Source organism: Centropristis striata, chromosome 22 (genome assembly GCF_030273125.1).
Source record: "Centropristis striata isolate RG_2023a ecotype Rhode Island chromosome 22, C.striata_1.0, whole genome shotgun sequence".
Classification (NCBI taxonomy): Eukaryota; Metazoa; Chordata; class Actinopteri; order Perciformes; family Serranidae; genus Centropristis; species Centropristis striata.
This window is the reverse complement of record NC_081538.1, coordinates 4,685,457-4,711,471: the sequence shown is the minus strand read 5'-3', so window position 1 is coordinate 4,711,471 and position 26,015 is coordinate 4,685,457. Positions and strand designations below refer to the sequence as shown.

The 26,015-nt window shown below is 39.2% G+C and overlaps 1 protein-coding gene across 1 annotated transcript in view; it reads left to right on the top strand.

The window, feature by feature from the left end:
* The window catches only part of cacna1c (calcium channel, voltage-dependent, L type, alpha 1C subunit), a 226,639-nt gene that overhangs the window by 128,815 nt on the left and 71,809 nt on the right, over positions 1–26,015 (top strand). Inside the window, exons 4-8 of the mRNA XM_059325882.1 lie at positions 6,990–7,129; positions 13,438–13,577; positions 15,558–15,710; positions 17,412–17,611; positions 21,872–21,975. Coding sequence (XP_059181865.1) covers positions 6,990–7,129; positions 13,438–13,577; positions 15,558–15,710; positions 17,412–17,611; positions 21,872–21,975 — 737 coding nt within the window. The remainder of the gene's footprint in view (positions 1–6,989; positions 7,130–13,437; positions 13,578–15,557; positions 15,711–17,411; positions 17,612–21,871; positions 21,976–26,015) is intronic.

Genomic DNA, 26,015 nt, shown 5'->3' with positions numbered 1-26,015 from the left:
TTGCATAGTTTGTAAAAAGGTCTTAAATCTGTTGTATTCCCATCATAAATCCACTTTGAGACAGAAGAATTCAGGGAAATAAAGAAGATACTGTAACACACATATCACTGAAACAGCTGCATTGGTAATCCACTGCCAAACTGCATATGTTTTATCAATATATTATCTGTATATTGCATTATACTGTAGATTGTGTATTGTAAACAGTGTGCCATATTGTTGTAAAAGGCATTGAAAGTTTTATGAGATCAAAGGCCTCTGCAGAGTGACAAAATGACGCACTAAAGTTTCGTATAAGACCAGTGGTGTAAGAAGTATTCAGATCCTTTAGTAGTAAAAGTAGTAATACCACATTGTGAAATTACTCCATTACAGTAAAAGTCCTGGATCCAAAACCTTTTAAAAGTAAAAGTACAAATATATCAGCATCAAAATGTACTGTACATGTAAAAGCAGTCATTATGCAGAATGGATCCACTCAGATTGTTTTATATATATTCCAAATATATTATTAAATTATTAATGCATTTATGTAATCAGCATATTCATTTTCTCAAAGTAGGGCTCATTTTAACTACTTAATATACTGTTATGTGCTTTAATTTATAAAAAATAATTTTAAATTGATCATGTTTTTTATGTGAAATCTCAACCTGAAAAGTAACTAAAGCTGTCATCTAAATGTAGTGGAGTAAAAAGTACAATATTTGCCTCTAAAATGTAGTGGAGTAGAAGTATTAAGTAACATAAAATGAAAATACTCAAGTTAAGAACAAGAACCTCAAAAATTGTACTTAAGAACATTCATTCATTCATTCATTCATTATCCTTAACCACTTATCCGCACTCGGGTCAGCTGACATTGGGCGAGAGGCGGGGTCCACCCTGGACAGGTCGCCAGACTATCGCAGGGCTGACATATAGATACAGACAATCACACTCTCATTCACACCTAAGGACAATTTAGAGTCACCAATTAAACCCAAGTTTAACTAACCTAACTGTGGGATGAAGCCAGAGTAGAGAACCCACGCTGACACGGGGAGAACATGCAAACTCCACACAGAAGAGCCGCTAACCGCTACACCACTGTGTAGTTAGTTACATTCCACCACTGTATAACACTCTACACATACTGTATCAACTGGTAGCAGGTGGTTAGTAAGTATATGACATGGATCACTGGAGCAGACACAAACACACAATGTCACATATACAAGAGCGCACACTGTTGTACACACTCGCACACAAACAACACACTGTTGTACATGTGCACAAACAGACACACAATAGGAAGTCTGGATGCTGACAGAAGAGTATTAATTAGGACTATGTGCTGTGGATATTCTTGGTACAATACTGATCAGTGTCATCCATTTGTGTGTGTGCTTGTGTGTGTGTGTGTGAGAGAGAGAGGGAGGGAGAGAGTCTGCTGCTGCAGCACACAGTTTCCATGGTAACGTCTGAACCCATCTTGGTCTCTATGGTAACTTCTGGTTGGCACCCACAGAGAGAGAGAGAGAGAGAGAGAAAAAGAGAAAGAGAGAGAGAGAGAGAGAGAGATGAGGGGAAGAAAGAGAGAAGGTGAAGATGTAGAATTGAGGATGAGACAGAGAGAGAGAGAAACAAAATTAGAAGAAGTTGGCGAGACAGAAGAAGAAATAGTTTAGGTAAAGACCTCCTAACTTTACGACATGTCAGAAGAGGGGTTGTCACAACCCAAGTCCATTTTGTTTGTCCGAATCAGAGTGAAATTGATACTTTTGGTTTGTTTTGTATTTGGTCTTGATTTGCTTTCAAAGTGCATAAATGTAAGCAGACCCAATTTAAAAGATAATTTGGCGTGTACGAAGGAGGAGGGCTGTAAATATATTCATAGTATTATTTCCTATTGGTTGGAAAGTTGGTGGTGGAAGATGTAAACAGAAATAAACAAAGAAACATGGAGCCCAATGCACCATGAAATATTGCTGTCAAAGTTTTTTTGTACCTTGACTCTGCACTGATCTATTGTGTGCACAAATCCTTTCTCCTCCAGTTGATCTCGACAATTTTTTAAACGTCATTGTTTTTGTGGACTTTATTCAGCATCTCCTGCATGTGTTCTTCAGCCCAGATGTCAAGCAAACATCAGACTTCAGCAGAAGTCCGAGTCCGTCTTCTCCAGGTCATGTTGCCTCTTTTCATGCCTGTGCAGGTAACCTGCAATCTGCTGTGTTTTGGTTTATTTCCTGTAATTGGTTTTTGATTACGTCAAAAAAAGACTAAACTTTGGGTTGTGAAAGCGCCCTAACAGATCTACTTCTGTCTCATGGGCTGATGTTTAACTTTAGTTCACCCCCGGGTGCTTTTTAGCAACCTGTGGTGGCTTTTTGTAATTGTTTGCAATAGAGTGGAGCGTTCTTGCAACTTTTGCCAAGCATCTTGTTTTTCCACTCTATGCTCCTCTCCTTTTGGCAGGAGCGCCCTGATGCCTCACACTGAAAAGAACTCAGAGAGAGCAGAAAAGGATGATGAAGGTTTTGAGCCTATAACTTAGGTACAGAACTCATCTTATTTATCTAATAATTCCTTTTCATAACAGTCTTATTTTGATATTTGTAATGTTCAGTTATTAAACTGTAATTACCAGACTAGCAAAGTCCAACAGGATGAGAAACATCAGCAGACAAATATGTTGTAAACCAGTCAACAGTCAGGCCAGCTTATAAAAACCCCTTAATTTGTTCAAAATTATCATAATAATCCATCATTGCACAGGAAAAATACTTTGTTCTCTCCTCCAAATAAGTTTGAGTAACTTTGGAGTTTGTTAAAAGTCTATAATTATCTGATTACTCATATTTCTTGTTTTGTCTGACTTTTTTTTTGCCATGTCCCTGTTTTCCCAGATCTAGCAATTATCTTGCTGAGTATGACGTATTTATTACAGACAGGAATAAGGGCATAATGATAATAAACCACAATTATTTTCATCTGTATGTGTGTGTGTTTTCAATCAGTTTGTCTTACAGTCACTTTACTAAAATTGCCTCTTCTTCTCATTTACCACATTTGCATCATTAGCCGCAAGTCAATTAGTCAATAGGATGTACACTATCAATGTGCACAACTCCACACTCTTGTACTTAGTCTCCATGTGGTTTCTTAAACTCATTGCTGGGTTTTGGCAATGCATTACCGTATAGAAGTGTTTCCTGTCTAAGCAGGAAAAATTTAGATTCTAGTTTGGCTTCCTTCTGTTTACATGGCTATTAGGCTAAATTCACAAAGTGAAATGAACTGGATAAATTGAATATTTTTTAGGTTTTTAAAAAACTCTTTGTGGTTCTGTGGCTTTTTCCCCAAACAGCTCAGTGGCTAATCCTGTCTTGCAGCACATACAAATACACAGAAGGTCATGGCGAATGGAAACATTGTCCGCTGTATGGTAGAATGTCGATACCATAATCTGATTGGCCTAGTTGATGGATAGGCAGTTTGGTTGACCTATCACAGCTAACTGAATTATTGCTCCCACATACTCACCTTTCTGTCATTCTGTCTGCCTTCTTCTGTCTCTTTAGTCTGTCTCTCTTCCCCTCTCTCTCTCTCATCCATCCTCCTCTTCTCTCTCATCTTTTCTCTCTCATTTCTTTCCAGTCACTAACCAGATTAGCCGTGGCCCTTATGGATTTTGCCCTTTATGGGTCTGTATGAACGGAAGGAAAGGAGGCAGAGAATTGTGTGTTTGTGTGTGTGTTTGTGTCAGGCTGAACTGTCCCTACCAGATGTTTTTCTCTGTTTTATTCTTCTGAGCGCCGCACTGTCTGCCTGTCACCGGCAGATACACAGCCTGGGTGTGTGTGTGTTTGAGAGAGAGAGTGATGGAGAGCTTTTGTGTATTTGAGAGGGAGGATAAGTGTGAATGTGTGTGTGCATTTTTTAGATTAATTACTTCCGCATAGACTGCTAATACTGTGTGGTGGAGGGTGTGCAGTACCAACGGTGAATATATAAAAAAAACCCTCATCCAGGCTCTGAAACTGACACACACACACACACACACACACACACAGATAGAAAAAGAAGACAGGTATTTAATGTGAAAATCTTGATCTTTATCTTTAAGCCGGATACTTGGATGGACTTGAATTGAAATGAGAGGAGGTTAGAGCGACAGAGACAAGAAGCAAAACAAGTTTAAGACGGCTTTCTGAGCAGCCCATTCAGGTGCAGAATCCCTGGCCTAAAAATCAACTTGCCTTTCAAGTTGTCTGTCTTTCAAACTGTGCAAATCCTCGATATTATAATTCATGTCATTCCCTTCGCCGTCAAGCTTCTTGAGCATTTCTAAGTGTGGGAAAAACACTTCCAAATCACAGAGTGTATGATAATCACATCATTAAGAACACAAAAATCAAAAGCATGACTCTTTTATCAATATCTAGAAGTTGGAATGAGATGTCAGCTGCTGAGGAGGTAGTGCTCTGAAACTCTAAATTAAATAAACACCTTTATAACCCTCAGTTCTAAGAAGTTACAAATGTGACAGTAAAACCACAGCTGTCATGTTGAAACTGTGGCTACACGATGACTGATTCCCATGGCCCAGTTTGTGTGTGTATGTGAGTGGCCTCCTGGTAGTTTGACACAGGCTTTCTCCATGCTGAGGAAGTTGTTTGTTTAGCTGGACCCACTTTAGACTCACATGAGCATTAACAGCAAGTCTTAAAAGCAGCCACTGTGTACATGAGCGTATCCAACACTAACATGCTCTTTTAACTTTAACAACACGATTTTACTCTCTGTTAAATACAGATCATTTGAGTAAAACACATTTGAATGGGTTTAACTCCATGATAAATAGTCAACAAACAGCATCTTAAAGAATATAAACTAGATACACCTTTTTTTTTTCCTTCTTTTTTTTTTACCTCCATCAAAGAGGTCATGATTCCAGCATGGTTTATTTTTCTATTTGTCAGCAGGATTATTGGAAAATGTCTGGCCTGATTCTTATGAAACTTGTTGGAAGAGTGTATTATGGGCCAAGGTACAAGGTAGACCCCGTAAAATCTTTCGAGTCGGCCCGAATCACGGTACAGGTGCACAAATTATTTTTCACATTTGTGCTGCACTCATGTGGTGTCAGAAAAAGTGAAAAAATAGCTTTTGACTGGGAACAACAACTCAAAGTCATCAAACAGTATAGGATTGCATAGGATAGGCAAAAATAAGCCATGTGCTTCAACCTATTCCTTTTTTCGGTTTTAATTATGACAAGAAAATTGGATGAAATTTGATTTTCAAGATGAACAGTATATAGTCGAAAATAAAGATCATTCATTCAATCCAAAAGTTTGGTACACATTTTAATTTCACCTCATGCATTTCCTTTTGTTTTTGATGTCATGCAAATACTGGACACAGCTATCAACATGTTTGTTGTTTTTAAATATTTGAGTGATTAAACAGTCTTTGTTGCATCTTTGTTGTTTTCACATTACGACTTAAAGCTCAAGAACACAACACAGATGGAAGAACGGCTTTCCAACTCAGGAAACGGGACATATGAGGAGCATGTGAATGCACCACTGGACTTGGTGCCATTCTACTTTTTAGATATTTTGGACTATAAAGGACATTCTCTTATGCCTTTAGGTTTGACATTTTTGACTTATTGACTTATTCTTGGACAGGTCCCCAGTTATATATAGGTCTGCCACACTACAATTGTTTTGGAGTGATTATTTTCCTGCTAACTGTATCAGCTTGTGAAGCTATTTTGGTAAACACGGCCACATACAGAGTCTTCGTCTCTTCAGCTTCAGGTTCAGCTGGTTCTTCCCAGGGATGGGGCTTGGAGTCTAGAGAGACCTGGCTGGCCTTCTGTCCCAAACCTCTGGCCCTCTGTGAGTCAATGTCCATGGGAAAACAGTGGGAACAGGAGGAGGAGCAGGGACTGAGATGGATGGATAGATTGATGGACAGAGCCAAATATATTTTTATATTCGGAGAAATGATGTACTTCAAAGGGACTGTGAATACTTCTAAATATAGAATATTTTTTGTTTTGGTAACACAGAAGCTTGACAGTTTTACGCTTCTGCCTTGATTCAATTTTGGTTACAAACTTGACAAACAATAGAAAGCAGATATGACGAATGATTAGGTGGATGGTGAATTGTTTTTAAGTTTATGACGGTCAAAAAGTTACATAATTCCTTGCTCTGTCTCAAGGACATTTCAGGACATTTCCCAGGACCCATTTGGGCAGGGGTCATCACTATGACAACAATCTCTGAGAAGCACTGTAGTAGAAAAGGGGCTTGTGTGTGTATGCATTTGTGAATGCATGCACACACACACACACACACACACACACACACACGGATGCATTCTTGCCTTCAGATGGCAGCCTCTTAGGACAGGAAGAGAGCCGCTTTGATTAAATAATCCAAATGCTTTGATTGTGTACATGATTACAAGTTAGACAAATACATGTTCACACATAAATAATCCAACACACGCACACGCACACACACACACACACACACACACACACACACACACACACACACTCCAGAAGCCACATAAACAGTAACAGAACATCTTATTCTGGCTGATAAACTCAAAGGAGTAAGCAACCAGCACAGTTGGTACTCACAAATCACATACTGGGTCTTTAGTGTTGACACGGGCATAAATTAATGTCATAATTATGAATACATGTATGTATATTTTAGTTACCTATCAAAAAGAAAGATCTACTGCACACTTTGATTTAAGAATTTTGAATGTATATATGGTGCTCTTTCATTCAATTGCTGTGTCTCAATAACCTGTTAATAGTTTCCACTCTCATGTGACCAGCGGCCTTTCTATAATCTCCTCTCCCTTTCATCTACTGTCTTTTATCTGTCTCTACTGCTTGTTGTCTGTCAGTCTCTGTGCAATGCTGCTGCTCAGACAAACATATGGACCTGTCTTTTTGTGTGTCTCTACAGGAGCGTGTGGAGTATCTGTTCCTCATCATTTTCACGGTGGAGGCATTCTTAAAGGTAATAGCCTACGGCCTGCTCTTCCACCCCAACGCCTACCTGAGGAACGGCTGGAATCTGCTCGACTTCATCATCGTAGTCGTAGGGTGAGTGGACAGAAACACAGAGTAAGATCAAAGCTTTGAAATGCTTTATTTGTTATTGTTATTCCAAGTGAATCTACGTGATTTTATAGAGGGAAATCACAGATAGTTGCAATCTCTTTCCAGGATTTGTAAAAGCACTACCTGACACATTTTTAACATCAGCACATCATTGGCAATTTAATCATAGTACCTTGGTATAATTACTGTCAACAAATGAAACTACAGCCAAGACTATTGGCAGCCTCCGGCTAATGCCAGAGGTATTCGTAGTGTTAGCCTCTTTCAAAATTAAGATCATGAACACCTTTTGATTGCTGTAGTAAAGACAAGAAAGCTACTACACTTACATGTATTCACGTAAGCTTTTTTAATGATTTATTTTCTCTCCCAACCATAAAATGATACCGTAATACTGATTCCATACATCTGCTGGCACACAGTGCAGATTTTCAGAGAGGCTGCTGAAGGAAAATATGTTTTGAGTCCTGGAATAATACTTACTCTTTATATGTGGTATTAATATGTGATTTTACTATTAAAATACTACAATGCACAATCGCTTTTTAAAGTACTGCCATAAAACAATCTTTCTTCACAGTAAATCTGTATTAAAGCCGCAGTAAACTTTGGCCTACAGTGTATTGGTGAAGGCTAAACTGATTAGCTTGTTAGATGCTGATAGCAAAGCTTTGCTCTGTTTTTCTTTATCTGCAACTCAGCAACATAGCCCATCTGCTAAACCCTCTGTGCCTGTGTGTGTGTGTGTGTGTGTGTGTGCATGCCCTGCCTGCCAGCTGTGCTTTGTGTACAGTGTTGTGTGGGGGTAATGGCACAATAGTCAGTGGACCTGACAGTTACATTAATGCCATAAAAATGGTCTAATTGAGCGTGTGTGTGTGTGTATATATGTATGTGTGTGTGCACAAGAGAGACCGCAACAAGAAAGTACCCCACAGCCTGAAGGAAGGCTCTGTGAATGCACACACACACACACACACACACACACACACACACTCAGTGAGTCTTGTTCATCGCCAGTCAAGTGTTCACTCACATTAGCCATCACTAACTGAACATGGTTGGCTTCACCCCAAAGATACACACACACACACACACACACACACACACACACACACACCATCCCCATCGGCTGGCATCATGGTGCCAGCGCCCCTGGCATAAACACAACCTTTACCACTCTTATGCTGTTATCTACCCTCTCTGTCTGGCTCTCTCTCTCTATTTCTCTCTCTTTCTCTATTTCAATTATGGCTTTTATGTTACGCAGCATCATTTATTGTGCAATGAAACTCTATTGATCCTACAACAACAGCACTGCCATAGTCAGGTCAGAAGGTCAGATACCTGCTGCAGCTCCGGAATTGGCAGGATTTAGTGTCTTGCTCAAGGACACTTAAGGAGGGTCGGTGATCACTGAGAGATTAATATGTTTTCTGTGTATGTGCTCTGGAGCATGTATCATGTTTAAAATGATGTGCACCAAAATCTTTTTACTGGACCATTTGGTGTATTTGTCCTTCTTTTTTGTCTAGTGATACACTTTTTTATTAATTTTGAGGCGCAAAGACACGTGGAATGGAATTTGTTAAAAATAAATGATCAATTTTTCATAAAAATCTCATTAAAAAGCACAATATAAAATCCCATATAAAGAGGGGCAGTATTTTGAGCCTTTTGAGTGAGTTTTTAAAATATAAAACCTTTAACTATGTTTCGCTCACATGGCTGATTAAGGACACTTACTCCTTTGAAGTTAGCAAGTAGTCCTTTCACCTTCACCAACTGTTTGAAATTTTGACCTTGACCAGAGACTGTATTCAAGAGAAAAATGACGGCATTGGTCACTTAAATGGTTTTGCCATCATTGTTATGCAATGCGTAACTGTCAAAAAAAAACTTCTGCCATTAATAAAAGGAATAATAAACTCAGAGACATCAGGTTTTCGAATCCCAACCCTATATAAGTTGTCATTATCATCATGTCATTTATATATAGCAATTCATCATTACACATTTAAGGGACAAATTACACAGAAAAGGGAAAAAGTCCATTAGTAAAGTTGTGAAACACTAACACACGCACTTCCTCCATTTCACACACTGGATGAGGACACACAGATCCAGGAAATGTTTAGCTGTGACAGCACTGTATCTCTGAGTGTGCATGAATGACTGATTGTCTTTGTGCCTGTATGTGCCCAACTGCCAGCCAGCCTGCCTGTGTGTGAGTGTGTGAGTGTGTGCGTGTGTGTGTGTGTGTGTGTGTGTGTGTGTGTGTGTGTGTGTGTGTTTGCCTGTCAGTGTGTGTGTGTAGATGAGATGTGACAAAGTTCGCTCCCTCTGGAATATTCACCATATGGGTGAAAGAGCTTGTACCTGGTGCTGAGCAGCCTTGGAGGCACACACACTCTTTCACACACACACACACACACACACAGGCACGCTTACATGCACACACACATGTACACTTGCACATACACACAGATGCAAGAGTCCACACTTTAACTGACACATACCTAAGAGTTTATTAGTGAAGGTTCAGTGAGCTAGCAGGCTGTGTGCGTGCATTTGTGTGCGTGTGTGTGTGTGTGTGTGAGAGAGAGAGACAGAGAGAGAACAATATGAAGGTACTATATAGACGCTCTCTCTATCCTCTGCTTTACTTTACGTAGCTCTCCTTCTTCACCTCTCCATCACTTCTCTTTACTCTCTCTGTATATTTCTCCTTTTATTCCTGTCATTGCCCCTTTTTGTTCACTGTATCTCAGTTCTACTTTGTAAGTATTGACAGTACAAATAGCTGGAGGATAATCACAAAAAACAGAAGCTGTGCCTAAATCATATACTAACATACCATTCATAACAGTTGGACATAAAATTGTGTAGTGCGTTTTTAGTTGTATAGTATGTGGATTTTGTATACGCAAGAAGGGCTCAGATTTCTCAATTACTACTCAACTCCCCCAAAATGCAATGCGGCTCTTCACACTGTCCAATGGTGGACTGCAGGACAGACAGTTTAAATATTCAACTATTGGATAAAATAATTCCAAATGATGGTGAGTGGCGTTAACATACAGTTAAGAGCAAAATAGGAGCTCACATATATCATGAAAATTAAATATTAAATATTTAATCATTTTAATTTGCCTCAAAGCAACACTAAGCATGTAGTATGCATCATGTTAGGATGCATTTCACAGCCAGAGAAGAGAGTTAAGCCTTCAGGAAAAACTTTTGCATATAATTAATGAAAAATAGTGCTGAAACCTCCAGTAAATGATTCAATTAGTTACTTAACAAACAAAAAAATCAATAAAAGATGTCTTTAATGTCTTTGGGATAAACGGGCATTTTAAAACAAAGGATCAAACTGAGAAAAAGATCCACACACTGAGTCAAAAGCTCCCATAATTCTAAATTGTGCAATGTTTCCATCTAACAAAGATCTTCGTCAGGCAATTTCTTTTCTTGATCCAGCAACTGTGAATCACTTTGGATGTGCACACCCTACACCCTTCTTATCATTTAAAAAAACATAACCTTAGGCTATTGGAAGATATTCACTACTTAATGAGACTAGAAATAGGTTAGCAAAAAAAATCAATAGATTAATTGATAATCAACCCACTTAGTTCTGGGCCTGTAGTGAATTTATAATCACTGGATAAGTGATGTTTGTGCTACTATGAAACCACACAAGCGGTGTTATCTTTATGAATGTACACAGCTTCTGCTATCTTTAGCTGTGGATGTACACAAGCCATTATGTGGTGCTACACTCAAAGGCTCTAATTATCATTTAACACCCCACCACGGCAAAACATGCTGGGCGAAATGCTGGTGGTGCAAAACTGCAGATCCTTGACGTGCTTTTCATACTCTGTTTCAAAGGAGAGAGAGAGTGAATCAAATTGAGAGGGAGGTAGTGCGAAATAGAGAGGCCGAGAGAGAGAAAGAGGGAGAGGGAGAGAGAGAGGCCGATATGTTTTGAGAGGTCTTTTCAAGTGGCCATTTCATCTGTGCTAATTGATAATTCTCCATGACTAACGCCGCTGACTGGCCTTTGAGCCGCGCTAGCTGGAAAATGGTATTGTATGGTGATTTCTAAAGGATCTCCGAGAGACAGAGAGAGGCGAGAGTGATAAGCTCAGCCGGACGAACATAAATTCAAGCCACTGACATCTAAAGAGATGTCTGTAAATAATTTCATTGAGGATAATAGCCAACAAAAGGCAACAGCACAAAAAACATGTTTAACCCTTTTATTGAAGATTAGATTTGCATCATTGTGTATTTCTATTTTTTCCATGTCCTGTTTAATATATGGTCAAAAGTGTGTGGACACTTGAATATTAAACCCTATTGTGACTGAATCATGGGCTTTCATCTGCTGCTATAACAGCCTTCACTTCTCTTGGATGGCTTTCCACAAATATTTCAAATAAGGCTGCTCTGATTGATTGACCACCGATCTTTATTGGCCAGTATTCGTTCTAAATAGATCTCAATAAAGTAAGATCAGAAGACAATTTGTCTATGTGCAGGTGAAATGGCTTCACCACTCTGTTCTACCAGATGTCTGATAAACTTGCAAGTTGTCAGGTGTGTTTTAAAGGACGAATTGTTCAATTAAAAGTCCTACCACACACAGGGAAGGTCTGATTATGTCTTTCTGTATAATAATTAGCCATATGCTTTTGTTTGTTTCAGCGACGATAGAAGATTCAGTGTAAACAATGGGACATTGAAGAAAGATAAATTTGCCTCAGAGTAGATTTATTTCCTTATTATCATTATTGGAATGTTTGTTTGTTAAAGAAATATGCACAGTCGCCCACAAAGTCGGAATAATTTTATTTTCAGACACATTCCTCTTTTTATTGTTGTTTCATTTTCATTGTAATATGTTTGGAAGAGATTGGTTAAGTTTTGAGAAGATATGCATTTAATCTGTTAAGAATAAATCACATTGTCACAATCATTTCACGGAAAGAGGTTAAAAAAATATATTTTATTACAACTTTATGGGCGACCACGTAGTTTACCTAATTTGTTAACTTGATCAAAGGGCAAAGGATGTGATTTTATTTATTTGTTTAGGATATTTCTTTATTATACATCTATGAATGGCAATTTTATTGGATGATGGAAGACAGAAGTAGAATTCCATTTGGCCAGTGAAATTGTCAATAAATAATGCTACTCAATAAACAAGGGCCACAAATAAACCCTGTGATGAGTGATCAGTGATCAATATTGGCTGATACTGCTTCCAGCAATAAGCAATAAGCAAAAATCCTCATTTGAGCATCATTCATTTTGAAGGGTTTTGGTCCCACTCAGCCACATGAGCAGCTGATGCTTCTCCTTCTCCTTCTCCTTCTTTCATTTCCCATTATTCATCTCATAACCTCATAACTAGTGCATATGTGCAGAAGTGTCCACATACTTTTGACCATATGGTGAGCATATATTTGAGCTTGGGGTAGCCACTCTTACCCAAAGACGTGTCTGTAAATAATTTCATAGAAGCTAAAAAGTAATAAAAAAGCAACAACATAAAAAAAAAACATTTGGCTCTTTTATAGTGGATGATCATTTACATAATTATTACCTGCTTTGAGTACAGCTATATTACAGCGGCGAGGGACGGGAAGGTTGTATGACATCACATGGCAGGATGTAAATGTGTGTTACATTGAATCTGCCAGCGCTATAAGCACACACTCACTTATAAACACATTTTGGAGACACCTCTCTTCACTCCAGACATGCACAGTGTTCCGCTGAGCCGACTGTCAAATCATTAAAGCCGAGTGTCTCACATTTCCTTATCTGTGAAAGACAGAGGGAACAGATGAAACACTTTCTATTGTTGTGCCGTAGAGCTAACTAATTAAGCTGTTTTATTTTCTACTGTTGTGTTTTCTCCAGGAAGCACATTTGATTGTGAAAATAGCAGACGTCTCCATCATTCACTTTGCTTTTAAAAATGTTGCTCCCAGTTTAGGTTGATGTTTAAATTTACAACAGTTTGACTGTTTTATAGATTATGATAAAGATGGTGTAGATTGTTCAGTTTAGTATTGACGAGAGTGGAAACAGAGGAAATAAAACAAGGCAATAATGACAACCACTGCAGATATTCATCACTCTATAAAATATCCCTGCATGTCTCTATCTCTTTTATTGCCTTCCTCTTTCTCAGATATTCTCTAGTATGTGGAAATGGGATGTCAACCTGACGATGATGCTTATTGAAGTCATTTCTTTCTGTCTTGCAGGTTATTCAGTGCGATCTTGGAGCAGGCCACCAAGGGGGACGGGGGCACTCCTATTGGAGGGAAGGCGGCGGGCTTCGATGTCAAGGCTCTGAGGGCATTCAGAGTACTCAGACCCCTCAGACTGGTCTCTGGAGTACCCAGTAAGTACTGAGAGCCGCGGAACAAAGAAAGAGAGAACAAAAAGAAAGACAGAATAGAAAAAGAGTAGAAAAACGACATTGAGGATCAGGTGGGAATGGTGATTGGTTGAGGTGGGGGAGAAATGAACCGCAGATTGGAGCTGATAATGCTGTTTCGACGCCACACACACACACACGGTGACACATAAATTCACACACATACACATGCTCACACAAAGAGTCCTCTTGTCCTCTTGTCAGATACTCAGACAGTACGAGCAGTAGATGAGTTGTCTGTCAGCCTGTCTGTGTTAGTGACTGCAGAAATCAATAATCCAACAGGCCAGAAGACAGGAAAGGATCGGATAGCATGGATGAAGGCTGTGCGAGTGTGTGCACCTGTGTGTGTGTGTGTGTGTGTGTGTGTGTGTGGTTGTGTGTCATAGCTCTTGTGATTACAACAGCAGGCAAATGTGCAGCATGCTAGTGTACATCCCACACTCTCGTTTGGTTTAAAAGCACAAGTGCTGCAGTGCACAATATTTAGACCGAACTCTGTCCAGCATCACTGGACTGTGTTGAATCAGTATCATGGCAACTGATCAGCTGCATGTTTGCTAGCTGATTAGCGCACTGACTGACAGACTTGTCTTTTAAAAGACTTCCAGTGGCACTGCTGCTTATGTGCTGTGAAAGATACAAAAATAATGAAATCTTAATGAACTGGGTTGTTTTGGTTAGATTGGTATATGTCCTTGATTTCATAAACATACCTATTTTTACAAATGATAGGGGCGGCAGGTACTGGGTTATGTAATCTAATCAACAGATACCAGAACCAAAAAGTATTACTCAGTCATTGATGCCACCTACTGTGGTTTGCAGTAGCTTCTACTTCACTAAAGTATCTGTGAATAATTGCACAACAGTCTTTTTTGATGAAAATTTTCAGTTCTGCATGATATTCTTCACTTTTCTTTATTTAAAGATACATTTAGGCCTTCGTTGTTATAGTATGCAGCATCCACAATTCATAGATGGTGGATTTTTGCATACATAGATTTAAGTCAATAGTTAAAGAAAAAAATAAAAATCTAGCTGAACTGTTTATTTTTAATCAAGTTGAAATTAAAGGGGGCATATTATGGAAAAACTTACTTTTTCAGTGATTTTGTGGACACATTTAGGTATCTGGAACTGTGAAATAAGACAACCCACTCAGTTTTTTTTTGTGGGTCGCTTAGTTCAGGGAACATTGGATTCAATGAGCCATTTAGATTTGGCTCCTCTTCCTATGGCACATGCTGGCCTATTAGAATATACTGACAACCCCTTTGAGTATCTCCATCCACAGCTTGAGAACTATCATTGCAAAGGTTTGCAATATTTTTCTTATCTTCTTTCTGTAGGGGGTCTTGAAGAGACAGGCGCTAAAACTGAGCATTTTAGACAGAGACTTAATACAGGCATATTCAGAAAGACAGTAAGAGAAAAATAATGTTTTTTGAACATTAAAACATGCAAACTATTTCTAGCAGAAACACAAAATACAAGTGTGAACCTGAAAATGGGCAGAAAATTTCTGGTGTCTGGTAATCTGATGATGTGTGTACTTTCGTTCCTGCTAATAAACCTCCTCAACAGAATATAGTCCTATCACAGTTTTTGTGAGTTATTAGCATATAGTATAAGAGTGTTTGTCCATCAAATCATTCAGTAAATTAACTGAAAAGCTGTATCAAACAAGTTCTGTTTTGAAACTACCACGTTTTGCATTTTTTTCTCAGGAAGGTTCTCTCTCTGAGTGGATGATCACATGCAGAAAGAATATTAAAGTGCCAGTTTCATTGCTTATATGGTTATTTTACTGCAGCTATTCTGCAATATGATACACTACCAATGCTTTTATATGAGCAAAAAGCACCAGTTTCAAGACTTTTTCTCCCTAATTTTCTTTCCACCCTTTGTGTTCTCAGCAATTCCTCTGTCTGTGTGCTGCAGGTTTACAGGTAGTGTTGAACTCCATAATCAAAGCCATGGTTCCTCTGCTCCATATCGCCCTGCTGGTCCTCTTCGTCATCATCATCTATGCCATCATCGGCCTGGAGCTCTTCATGGGCAAGATGCACAAGACCTGCAGTCACGAGCATTCAGGTACACACTCACACACACACACACACATGCTCTTAGGGGGAGAGAATATTTAGACGAGTGCGCACCGATGCACAGATGCAAATACGAACATGCATGATCAAACACATACGCTCACATACTGCACCTCAATGCTCAGATAAATTCTGAAGCATGTATTCAACTGTGTGTGAAAGCACGCCTCAGTGAGCATAAAGTCACACTTCTACTCCAGAGATGGACACACAGGTGAAAAACATACCACACACAACTTTTCAATGAATATAAAACTGCATAAATCTCTGACAGCACCTACCAGCTCACAAGGCAGCAAGAAAATAGAGCACATACCTTAAACTGTTTAAGTGATAACCCCCATTAATTATTTAAACCATCATTTACGTTTCTGAGTATGAATAATTTGGGCCGTAATTGAAACAGCAGCTGCCATAAATGATTGAAATAATTTTCAGTAAAGGCCTTTAGGTATAAATGGACTTGAGTGTTGTTATGGTGATGTTATACGTCCCTTGAGAGACATTAGCTTTGCACTGGGTAAGTGCTGGTGGAAAACCCTGTTATCATATACATCACTCTCAAGAGCTTGTTTTGTATAATTAGAAAAACACTTCTTTATGGCTGCTAAATTCAATGTGTCCTTTTTAACCTTCTTGTTAAAGATATGATCTTTAACTTTTCTACATTAAATCAACTAGGCCTATGTTATATATTTTCAGTTGTGCACGCACATCAGCCCAAATGTTTTTAACAATTTTGACACTTTATTCAAGGTAATGAAGGTACATTTAATTTGCTTGCCTGTCAGTGGCATCATATCGCCTTTGTGCATGCGTCAAAAATGACTTTTAATACAGTGTTAAAACACGTTTTTACAATACACTTTTTAGGTTTTTTGGGTTGTTTTGATGACTTATGTTTGTCATTGGACGCCTAAATATTAAGTTATCAGAGACACAAAGTGGTCAAACATGAGCGGATGCTTGCAGCCCCTCTGGGATGTCCTGTCTTTGCCGAACACCACTGCAGAAACACTGATTTTGAACTTGAAACTGCTTTATCCACTGTTTACCAGTTATAATCAGGTTTTTGAGATTTGTAGGGATAATTTGGCTCACAGTAAAAACTCTGGGAGAAGCTATGGGGGCAGTGGTAGTGAAGACAACAACTCCCACGATCCCATGCTACCTCACCACGTCACCAAACTCTCTTTTGTTATTGTTTCGATTGAGAGACTCCTAGCAGAAGTAAATGATATACCTCTCTTTTAGATAGATGTACTGAAATTGTAGTTGAATCGCAAAGAATGAGTTATTTTACTTCTCCTTGAAGTAAAAGTAATTTTCTGCCTAAGGAGTGTAAGGTGACTTATAGTTGGAGCACTTCCAAAGGTTGATGGGCATGAAACTCCCACGAAATCACTGGAACAAAAGATGAACAACTGTGTTAGAAGATATATTTTATAAAAAGTCAAAGGTTTAAGTTAGCGTGCATTAAAACACTACCGTGGATATGAATTACAACACTCCAGGAATACCAGTAAGAGACACATCCAATCCTCAGTTCAGCTCTGGCAGCCTATGATAACAATTTATAAAAACGATTTAACAAATTAATTATATTCGTATCCGTTCTGATTCTGGATCATTTTTAGATGGAAACAACACAATCTAACAATCTATATTTTCTTCCTATCTTTTGTCACAGGCACATATGCGGAGGAAAAGCCGGCACCATGTGCACCTGACGGAGCTTATGGTCGACACTGTAAAAACAATGGGACAGAGTGCAAAATGGGATGGGAGGGCCCAAACGACGGCATCACCAACTTTGACAACTTTGCCTTCGCCATGCTGACAGTGTTCCAGTGTATAACCATGGAGGGCTGGACGGACGTGCTGTACTGGGTGAGCCGGACACCACAACAGTGTCTCTGTGTGTGTGTGTGTGTGTGTGTGTGTGTGTGTGTGTTTGTGTGTGTGTGTGTTTGTGAGAGCGCCACACTGCTCGGTGTGTGTAGCTACTGTATTATATCTGTATCAGTACCACATGAGTGCTTTTGAAAAAAAGACTATAAAGCAACAACACAAACACTTGTCTCAGAAAGGCAGGTATGCACACAAAGATTGCTCAAAGAAAGACACACACACACACACACACACACACACACACATATTGTCTGTGTGTGTGTGTGTGAGTGTGTTAGCTCATATCTCAGGCTAAATCGATGCAGACAATACACTGTGTAATTGAAGGCCGATTCATTTGGAACGTGTGTAGAATCCCGATGCTTTATTCAAGTGTCAAGTGAAAACACACACACACACACACACACACACACACACACACACACACATACAGCCATTGAGGCGTATGAACACACAAAAACTATCCCTTCCTCAGTAAATAGCCAGAAGCATGCAGCGGCCCTGGCCAGCTAAATAAACCAATAGATTAGTCCGTGCTGTTAATCAATGCTCAGGAAGGTTCGATCAAACTCCCACATGTGCCCTCTAGAGAAAGCATTTGATTTAGACCAGGAGGTATGGCCTTACACACAGATTATGATATTGTTGTTGTTCTGGTAATAAGTGGTAAGGACTCAAAAGTCATGAAGCTCCAACCTAAACTACAAGGAAGTTTAATTTTGTGTCTTAGGACGCTCTAAGTCCATTTGGTTTGTCCAAATTGATGCTTTTGGTTTGTTTTGTATTTAGTCTAGTTTGTTTCATAAGCAAACCAAATAACCAAGTAACCCTTAATCTGGCTAGCATACATTTGTTTTGGAAACAAGTGAAAAGAAAATGAGAAAGGGATACATTTTTTCGCTTTTCAACACAGCTGTTTTCAGGATGCATAGAGATTATGTAATGTATCTATCCGTGGCTTTGTAAAATCAATAATAAATAAAATAGGCATTTTACACACCTGTCTTGGAAGAAGGGAAGTTATTAATCCTTTTAAATCCTGTAATTCTCTCCATCTGTTGAACGACCTTCCAAGGTTGACTCGTGTTTCGCTGGTGCTCAATCACTTTTAGCTTCTTTTTTTTTTGTTCATGGGACAATTATTTTCTTATCTGTTTGCTGATCCTCCTCCAATATCAGACATAACCACAAAATATGCTTCCTTTCAACTGGTTCCCATACTACTCACTGTCAAACTTTGCCTGGGAATTTAAACATAGGCTCTGAGCGCTGTAAATCATTTCGTCTGGCCCATCCCTTAATCACATATAGGAAACATTATATAGAAACAGCCAATGCCCTCACTGATGGTCTCATTTTCTTATTTGTCTCACAGAGGAATCAGTATTAAATTGGGACTGCTTCATAACCAGTTTAAAACTTATTGTAGTTGCTTTAAATTCCAGTAACATGTACCTGTGTGTTATCTCAAACACACAGAGCTAATCTACTGCCCTGTGTCCTCTATCCTGTGTCCTAGGTTCTTTATATGTCTGCACACTGATGTCTGTCTCACTACTGCAAAGCACTCACGTGGTACAGATGAATACCAGTTCTTTTTCACTGAATGTCTGCATCAGCTGCTATAACAGAGTGAAATTGTACTAATTTCCATTTATCTGATAGCCCCAATTTGCACTTCTAATGTATTATGATTATATTCAGGTCACAGAGCGAAGCATTCATTTCTCTGCTATTTAAATAATGATGTGATCTCAGAAGGTTGTTGAACAACACTTAATGCATTTATGACTGTATTTATTTTTCCATGATTTTAAAACACTCTTCTGTCCATTTCTGTGAAAGAATAATCAGTCAGCTGCACTAAGAACATTTTTTTTTCATATTGAAGTGTCTACTATATTTATTTATATTACTATATTTCCTAATCCAAAAAGATATGCCAGCTAAAAGGGACATATTGCCAGTTATGATTTTGGCTTCCTATGATTATGAGCATAAGAAAATCAAAATAAAGCGTTTGTTGTTTTGCATTCTGTTTCACAATGATGCTCCTGTTTTGTTGTGTCTAACAGTATAAATCCAGCTCAATCATTTCTTTAACTCCCTAAAAGACCAAATTCACTCCCAGCTAGGCTGTGGCATGTTTAGCTAGCTAGAGCTTAGATGATGGAAAGAGAGCCTTTGGTCAACAACAAAGGTAATAGCAATTCAGCTGTTTGGAAACACTTTGGTTTCTAGGAGTCCAAGAAGGTCTAACGACAAATACTGTGCAGGATTTATTCCATGGTGGTGTCTGCACCACAAGGCAATAAACCAATTTGTTTAATAATTTGAAATTCAATCAAAAAGTGGCCTATGTGCTTCACATGGCAATAAAGGAGCATAAAACAGTTGAGTTTTTCACTTTGATTATATTTAAAGTTCAAGAAAATCGAACTCTTAAAATGGCAAGTATTTTAAAACCAAATAATCATGATTCTGAGTTTTGCCATGATCGAGCAGCCCTACCTGATAATACAATATGTTGTTCATATTGCCAATCAAGCAATGAGTTACAGTATTTCTTTTATTTTCAGATGGATAGAAGAGTTTGTAAATGCCTTCAAAACATGGTAAATTACATTTTAGCTTTTCACCAGTAATTTAAATTTCAGAGAAAGATTTTGAGCTCTGTGATTATAATAACAATACATGAGAGGCACAAGCTGAGGCTCACTATCAAGCAGTATTCAAGTATGAATGAATGCATTATTAGATAGTTATTATTAGATAATGCTAAACTTTTTAAGTAGGTGAGTTTTGGTTAGGTGATCAATTTTTTTTTCTGTGAGAATTGATCTGTGTGTATGTGTGTGTGTGTGTGTGTGTAATCTTACTGTACATACATTGTGTGTGTGTGTGTGTGTGTGTGTGTGTGTGTGTGTGTGTGCGTGTGCGAGTTGTTTGTCTCTGAGTGCATGTATACACATGGAGCAGAGAGCTTACTAGCTCTACACCCCTCCTGCAACTATCCTGCTGCAACACACAGAAACACACAAACTCACGCACACACAGCAGTTAAATCGTACAATTCACTTATTATGAGAATGCTTGTGTAGCCAGCTCTCTTTATAATGAATGGGACCTATTTGTTTGGAGTGCAAACGATTATGGAAAAACATTTAGACAACACCCAGCCTTTTTATTTCGTTTGGGCAGAGCATTTCCGTAGTTTTCACTGTGTCACATCTTTGGGGAATATAGATTAATGACACCCAACATCTGCTGCTGTCGAAGCAAACGGCCCTGCGTCTCTCTCCTCTCCGTTATTTTGTCTCCCTCTGTCCAACATGTCTCCATGTTAAAGCGACAGCTCATTAACTGAAACACAACTTTGCTCCTAATTTTTTTTCTCAATGTTGTCTTTTGAAAAACTCATTAATTGTTTACATACACATTAATAAAGTGACATTTCTGTTATTATTGAATCCTGGATCTTAAAACAGCTGCGGCATGACCTTGTCCACATCATCTCCCATTTACATCAATAACGATCCGTTTCTGTTCAAGCAATCCTTATTATAATACCCAGATGAGTGCGTGGCATATCTCCCTGAAACTGCATTTCCTGAAACAACATCTTTATTGATTCCACTTAGATTTATTTTGTGTCACATGCCGTAAATCCTAGAACAGAATATAATTGGTTTACACGGACAAATGTAGAGTTGCGGCTTATAAATGCGTTTCCCATAAAGGCCTGTCCACCTTTCCAAGAATTCTTTCCTGAAGTGAGTGTGTAGCTGAGTAAACACACATTTGAGCTCAGGTTTGTCATTGAGAGCCGTTTAGTGTTTAGCGTGTTCTTGATTGTGGATCGTCAAGCACCTGCTCTCCAACAGGCAGACAAAAGGCTGTATATACACACTTTTCCATACAATGCTGCCACTCTTGCTCTGCCAGGTCTTTCTACTGTTCTTTTTAACATGCACTGCTCTTTTTCTTGTTTCCTGCCTGTCATCTTTTCCCTCTTTGTTTCCCTCTCTAACACACTTTCTGTCCTTGACCTCTACTGCCCCCTCTCATTCATTTCTTCATTCTCAAACCTTTCTCTTCCACATTTTTCCAATTGTCCGCGTCCCTTTCTTCCTTCCACCCCACTTATCTATCCTGTATCCTCCACCCCACCAACCCTCTCCCTGTTAACCCCCCTCTTCTCTCCGTCTCCTTCTCTCCCATGTCTCTTGTCTCTCTCAGATGCAGGATGCTATGGGCTATGAGCTGCCATGGGTCTATTTTGTCTCTCTCGTCATCTTCGGCTCCTTTTTCGTTCTCAATCTCGTTCTGGGGGTGTTGAGCGGGTAAGAGGTTGCGCTGTTGTCATGTGTGTACAAATGTCCGTATGTGTGTTGTTTGTGATGTGGCTGTACAGTATGAAGGGTTTTCAGATGTGATAAATGACCGTGCAGCAAGACTCCCTGGACCAGACATTTAGCCCTCTGAACCCCAAGCAGTTTCATGGAGTTTTTCTTGCTCCTGTTACATTTTACTCACTGTGGCCTCATTTTTCACTGCAATATTTAAGTCCTGCACCTCCATGGAAACAGCAAAATCACCACTGCGAAGTAGGGAGAACTCTAAAATGTCTTTTTGTGCTGCGTAAGGTAATTATAATGCCGTACACCAGGGGAAAAAAGTAGAATTTCTCTGAAAATGTATTTTACAATATTAGGAATTAAAGAGCCCAGTGCTATATATATTGAACTATTTACATTTTTACAATCTCTACTTAGAACTTCTACTTGTCTTCTCTCTGCTGTGTGTCAACAGCCTGCAGTTTAATCAAAGTTTCGCAGAATTTCTATAACATGCTTTTTGGGATTTTGTTATTTTTCCTGACAAGAAACATTCGTCATACATGATTCGTTCAAGGACCGGCTGTAATTTGAAAATCCAATCATAATTTCTGTTTTGAAAGTTTCTGGCTATGACAAATGGTGTCATTTTTGGTAGTTTGGCAAGAAAATATGCCCTTCAAACCTGCTGGCAGGTTGTGGGGTTAAGGATCCAGAGAACCACTGAAGAGTGAAATTAAATGGAATTAAAATACAAAAAAGATTGTGCATTATTATTAGTATTTTTATTGTCATTACTATTATTGTTATTATTAGATCAAGTTCACTTTGCATTTCCTTATGCGTATCTGTTTAAGTATAAAAATATTACGCTTAATACAACATATTTATATGTAATTTTAGTTAATTTTAATAGTTTTGAAGCTGTGTAATTCAACTACAGTGTAAATCCAGAATCTCACGCTATAGACTGAACACGATTCAGCCTTTATCATGGTAATCCCTATCATAACCATTTAAAGTGAGGACATTTACTATACGCAAAGGGGGTTAATACAGAAGTTGCCTGTTGTGTTTACTGATTCACAGAGTGCCAAAAGGTGGTCAAATTAGCTAAAAATACAGCTAATTTAACAAAAAGTTAAAGAATTAGAATTGATGTGCAGATTGTTTTGCAAGTCAGCAGTCAAGTTAGTCAAGTTATTTACAAAAAAGTTAAGACAAATAAGAAGAGGAAGGTGATAACAGCAGTGTCGCGCCAGCCTGCCACCAGTCAGAGTCGAGCTAGACGTCTTGCAAAGTTCACAGCCGTCCACAGTCGAGGAAAGATGAACTGAGGATCACTGAACTGAGCAAAATCTCTCCTTTCTGTTCCACTCAATCAGTCCTTTTGTCACAAGCCTGAGAGAAACACACAGATGCACTCCGCCTCACACACACACACACACACATGCAGAAGAAGCAGTGACGAGCCCTCTGTCTATCTGTTATGTTCACGTCAGTTGACCTCAAGGGGCCACATGGCGTCACCACCTGTCTGTGATGGACAGGTGGACACACACACACACATACACAAACCATCCAGACTTGCTGAAATCTCTATTTTTGACCAGCACATGTTTAATGACATACACAAGCAACTTTCTTCTTGTGAAGTTAGTGGTTTTGGTTCAGTCCAGAGGCAGTTTTAAGGGATCCTCTTCCTCACGCCCAGGTAACATTTATGGTAAATGGACCTGCACTTATATAACGCTTTTCTAGTCGCTTTGCGACCACTCAAAGCGCTTTACACTACAGACTGCGCTCATTCACCCAATCACACACACATTCATACTGGTGGCAGAGGCTACCCTAAACGGTCCCACCTGCCACCATTGGGAATTCATTCACACACCGATGAACGCAGCATCAGGAGCAATTTGGGGTTCAGTATCTTGCTCAAGGATACTTCGACATGTAGGCTGTGACGGTCAGGGATCGAACCACCAACCCTTCGGTTAGGGGCCAACCAACTGAGCCACAGCTGCCCCAGTCCTGGTTGTGTGTATACATGTGTTGTTTTACATTTGTCTCGTGAGCAGATTAGCATGCATTTGCATACATTGAATGTGTAATGCAGCTGGTGCATATTTATATAATGGCACGTGCCAGGTGTGTGTGTCTATGTGTGTATGTTTTCTTTCAATAAATTCTGCTCCAGCAGGCGAGCTGGGTGCTGTTTTACCCCGCTCTGGCAAGTCACGCTGTTTTAGTACAAGCACCACCCGGCCTGTAGGGACACACTGGGGTATTAATAATTCACCCCTCAGGTCAGCGGTGGAGGTGGAACCTAAAAAAACTTGCACAACAGGGAAAACACAACAGGCAAAAAAAAAAGGTTATTCTAAGGACAGAGTGAAGTCTGGAGGAAACATGGCATTAAAAATGGAAATTTTAGGATGGAAGGCTGCACTGAATAGGGAACATCATGTGTTCGTAAAAGCATTACAGTTACAAGATATAAATAATTGAATCATAATCATGACAATTATAATAGCCATAACAATAGTAATAATACATTAATACAAAATATAAATTATTTATATAGCACTTTCAAGTTACACAGTGTTTTACAAGACAAAAAAAGACTGATGACTACAAAATGACTTGTTTTGAAAGAGTGAAGAGATCAAGAGAGAGTCATTTGTTTTGAGGACAGTAATGATGTCCAATCCACAGGAGTCTTGCTGCACAGTCTGTTGAAGTGTCTAACTAAAAAACCTTCCCTCCACAGTGATTCATCCTGAAATGAGCTGATCTGAGTGGAACTAACGTGAATCAAACTGTTACTAAAGTTGTAACCTTCCCTCACATGCACTCAACTGATACATGTCTTATTTTTTTTCAAATCCATGTTAAATATAGCCGGTCAGACACGTTGCCATGTGGCCTACTAAGTGACTCTGACAAATACCATGAATGCACAATAATCTCAGCAGGGATCCTGCAGAAGCAAACAGTTCCATCTGTTGGGAACTTTCACTACGGATCTAACCCCTTCCCTCTTCCCCTCCTCCTTCCTCCCCCTTACATTCCTGATTGCTCCTTCCTTTCTTTCATCCCTGCTCTATCAATCACTGTCCTCTCTACTCCTCTCTGCCTACCTTTCCCTTCCATCCATTCCTTCTGTGCCCCCTCCTTGGTTCCCACTCCTCCCTGCCTCCGTCTCTTCAACTAGGTGAATGATGCAGTAGGGTACAAGTGGCCCTGGGTGTATTTTGTCACCTTAATCATCATCGGATCCTTCTTTGTGCTAAACTTGGTTCTGGGGGTATTGAGCGGGTAAGGGCTAGGTCAAAGGTCACTTGAGACTAACTCCTCTCCCTCTCCTTCATGCCTTCGTGCTCTTATAGAGCTTTGCTGTTTGTTTTCTCCTAAAGGGAACTATTTTTTTTCCATCTACTTTCTATTTCTGACAGTGGATGGTGTAGGTTGTGATGCTTATGTTTTACAGTCCCACATATTTATGTGGAATCACAAACTTGAACTAAATTAAATGCACGTACATTGTTAGTCATTATCATTGTATCTGACTGGAGTGAAATCGTACTTCAGCATCTGGCTCTAGGACACTTCAACAGGACAGATAGGTATTCATTGCCACTGAGACCGTTAGGATATTGCCTCTCTAAGTGGTAATATCAAAAAGGTCTCACTCTACGCTCTCTACAACTCTATAGTGTTGCCTCTATAGAATAGCACTCTTACTATCATAAAATGCTTAGTTCTCAGCGCCGCGGCAATGCCACAAAACACTGTCATCTCAATTTAAAATGAGGAGCAAAAGCCAGCAGTATAAATTCAGCCTCCCAGTGGAAACAGCCCTAATATTACCAAAGAAAGCTGTGTTTGTAGAATACTGTTCGGATATTGACAAATACTTTGCAGCCTGCAGGTGGGAATACATTAACCTTTGTACCTCACTTGAAAGAACTTGCTCCGGTGTCCTCGGAGGACAACAATGTTGGTGGCAAAAACTTGCTTTAAAATATTTATTAATATATTTT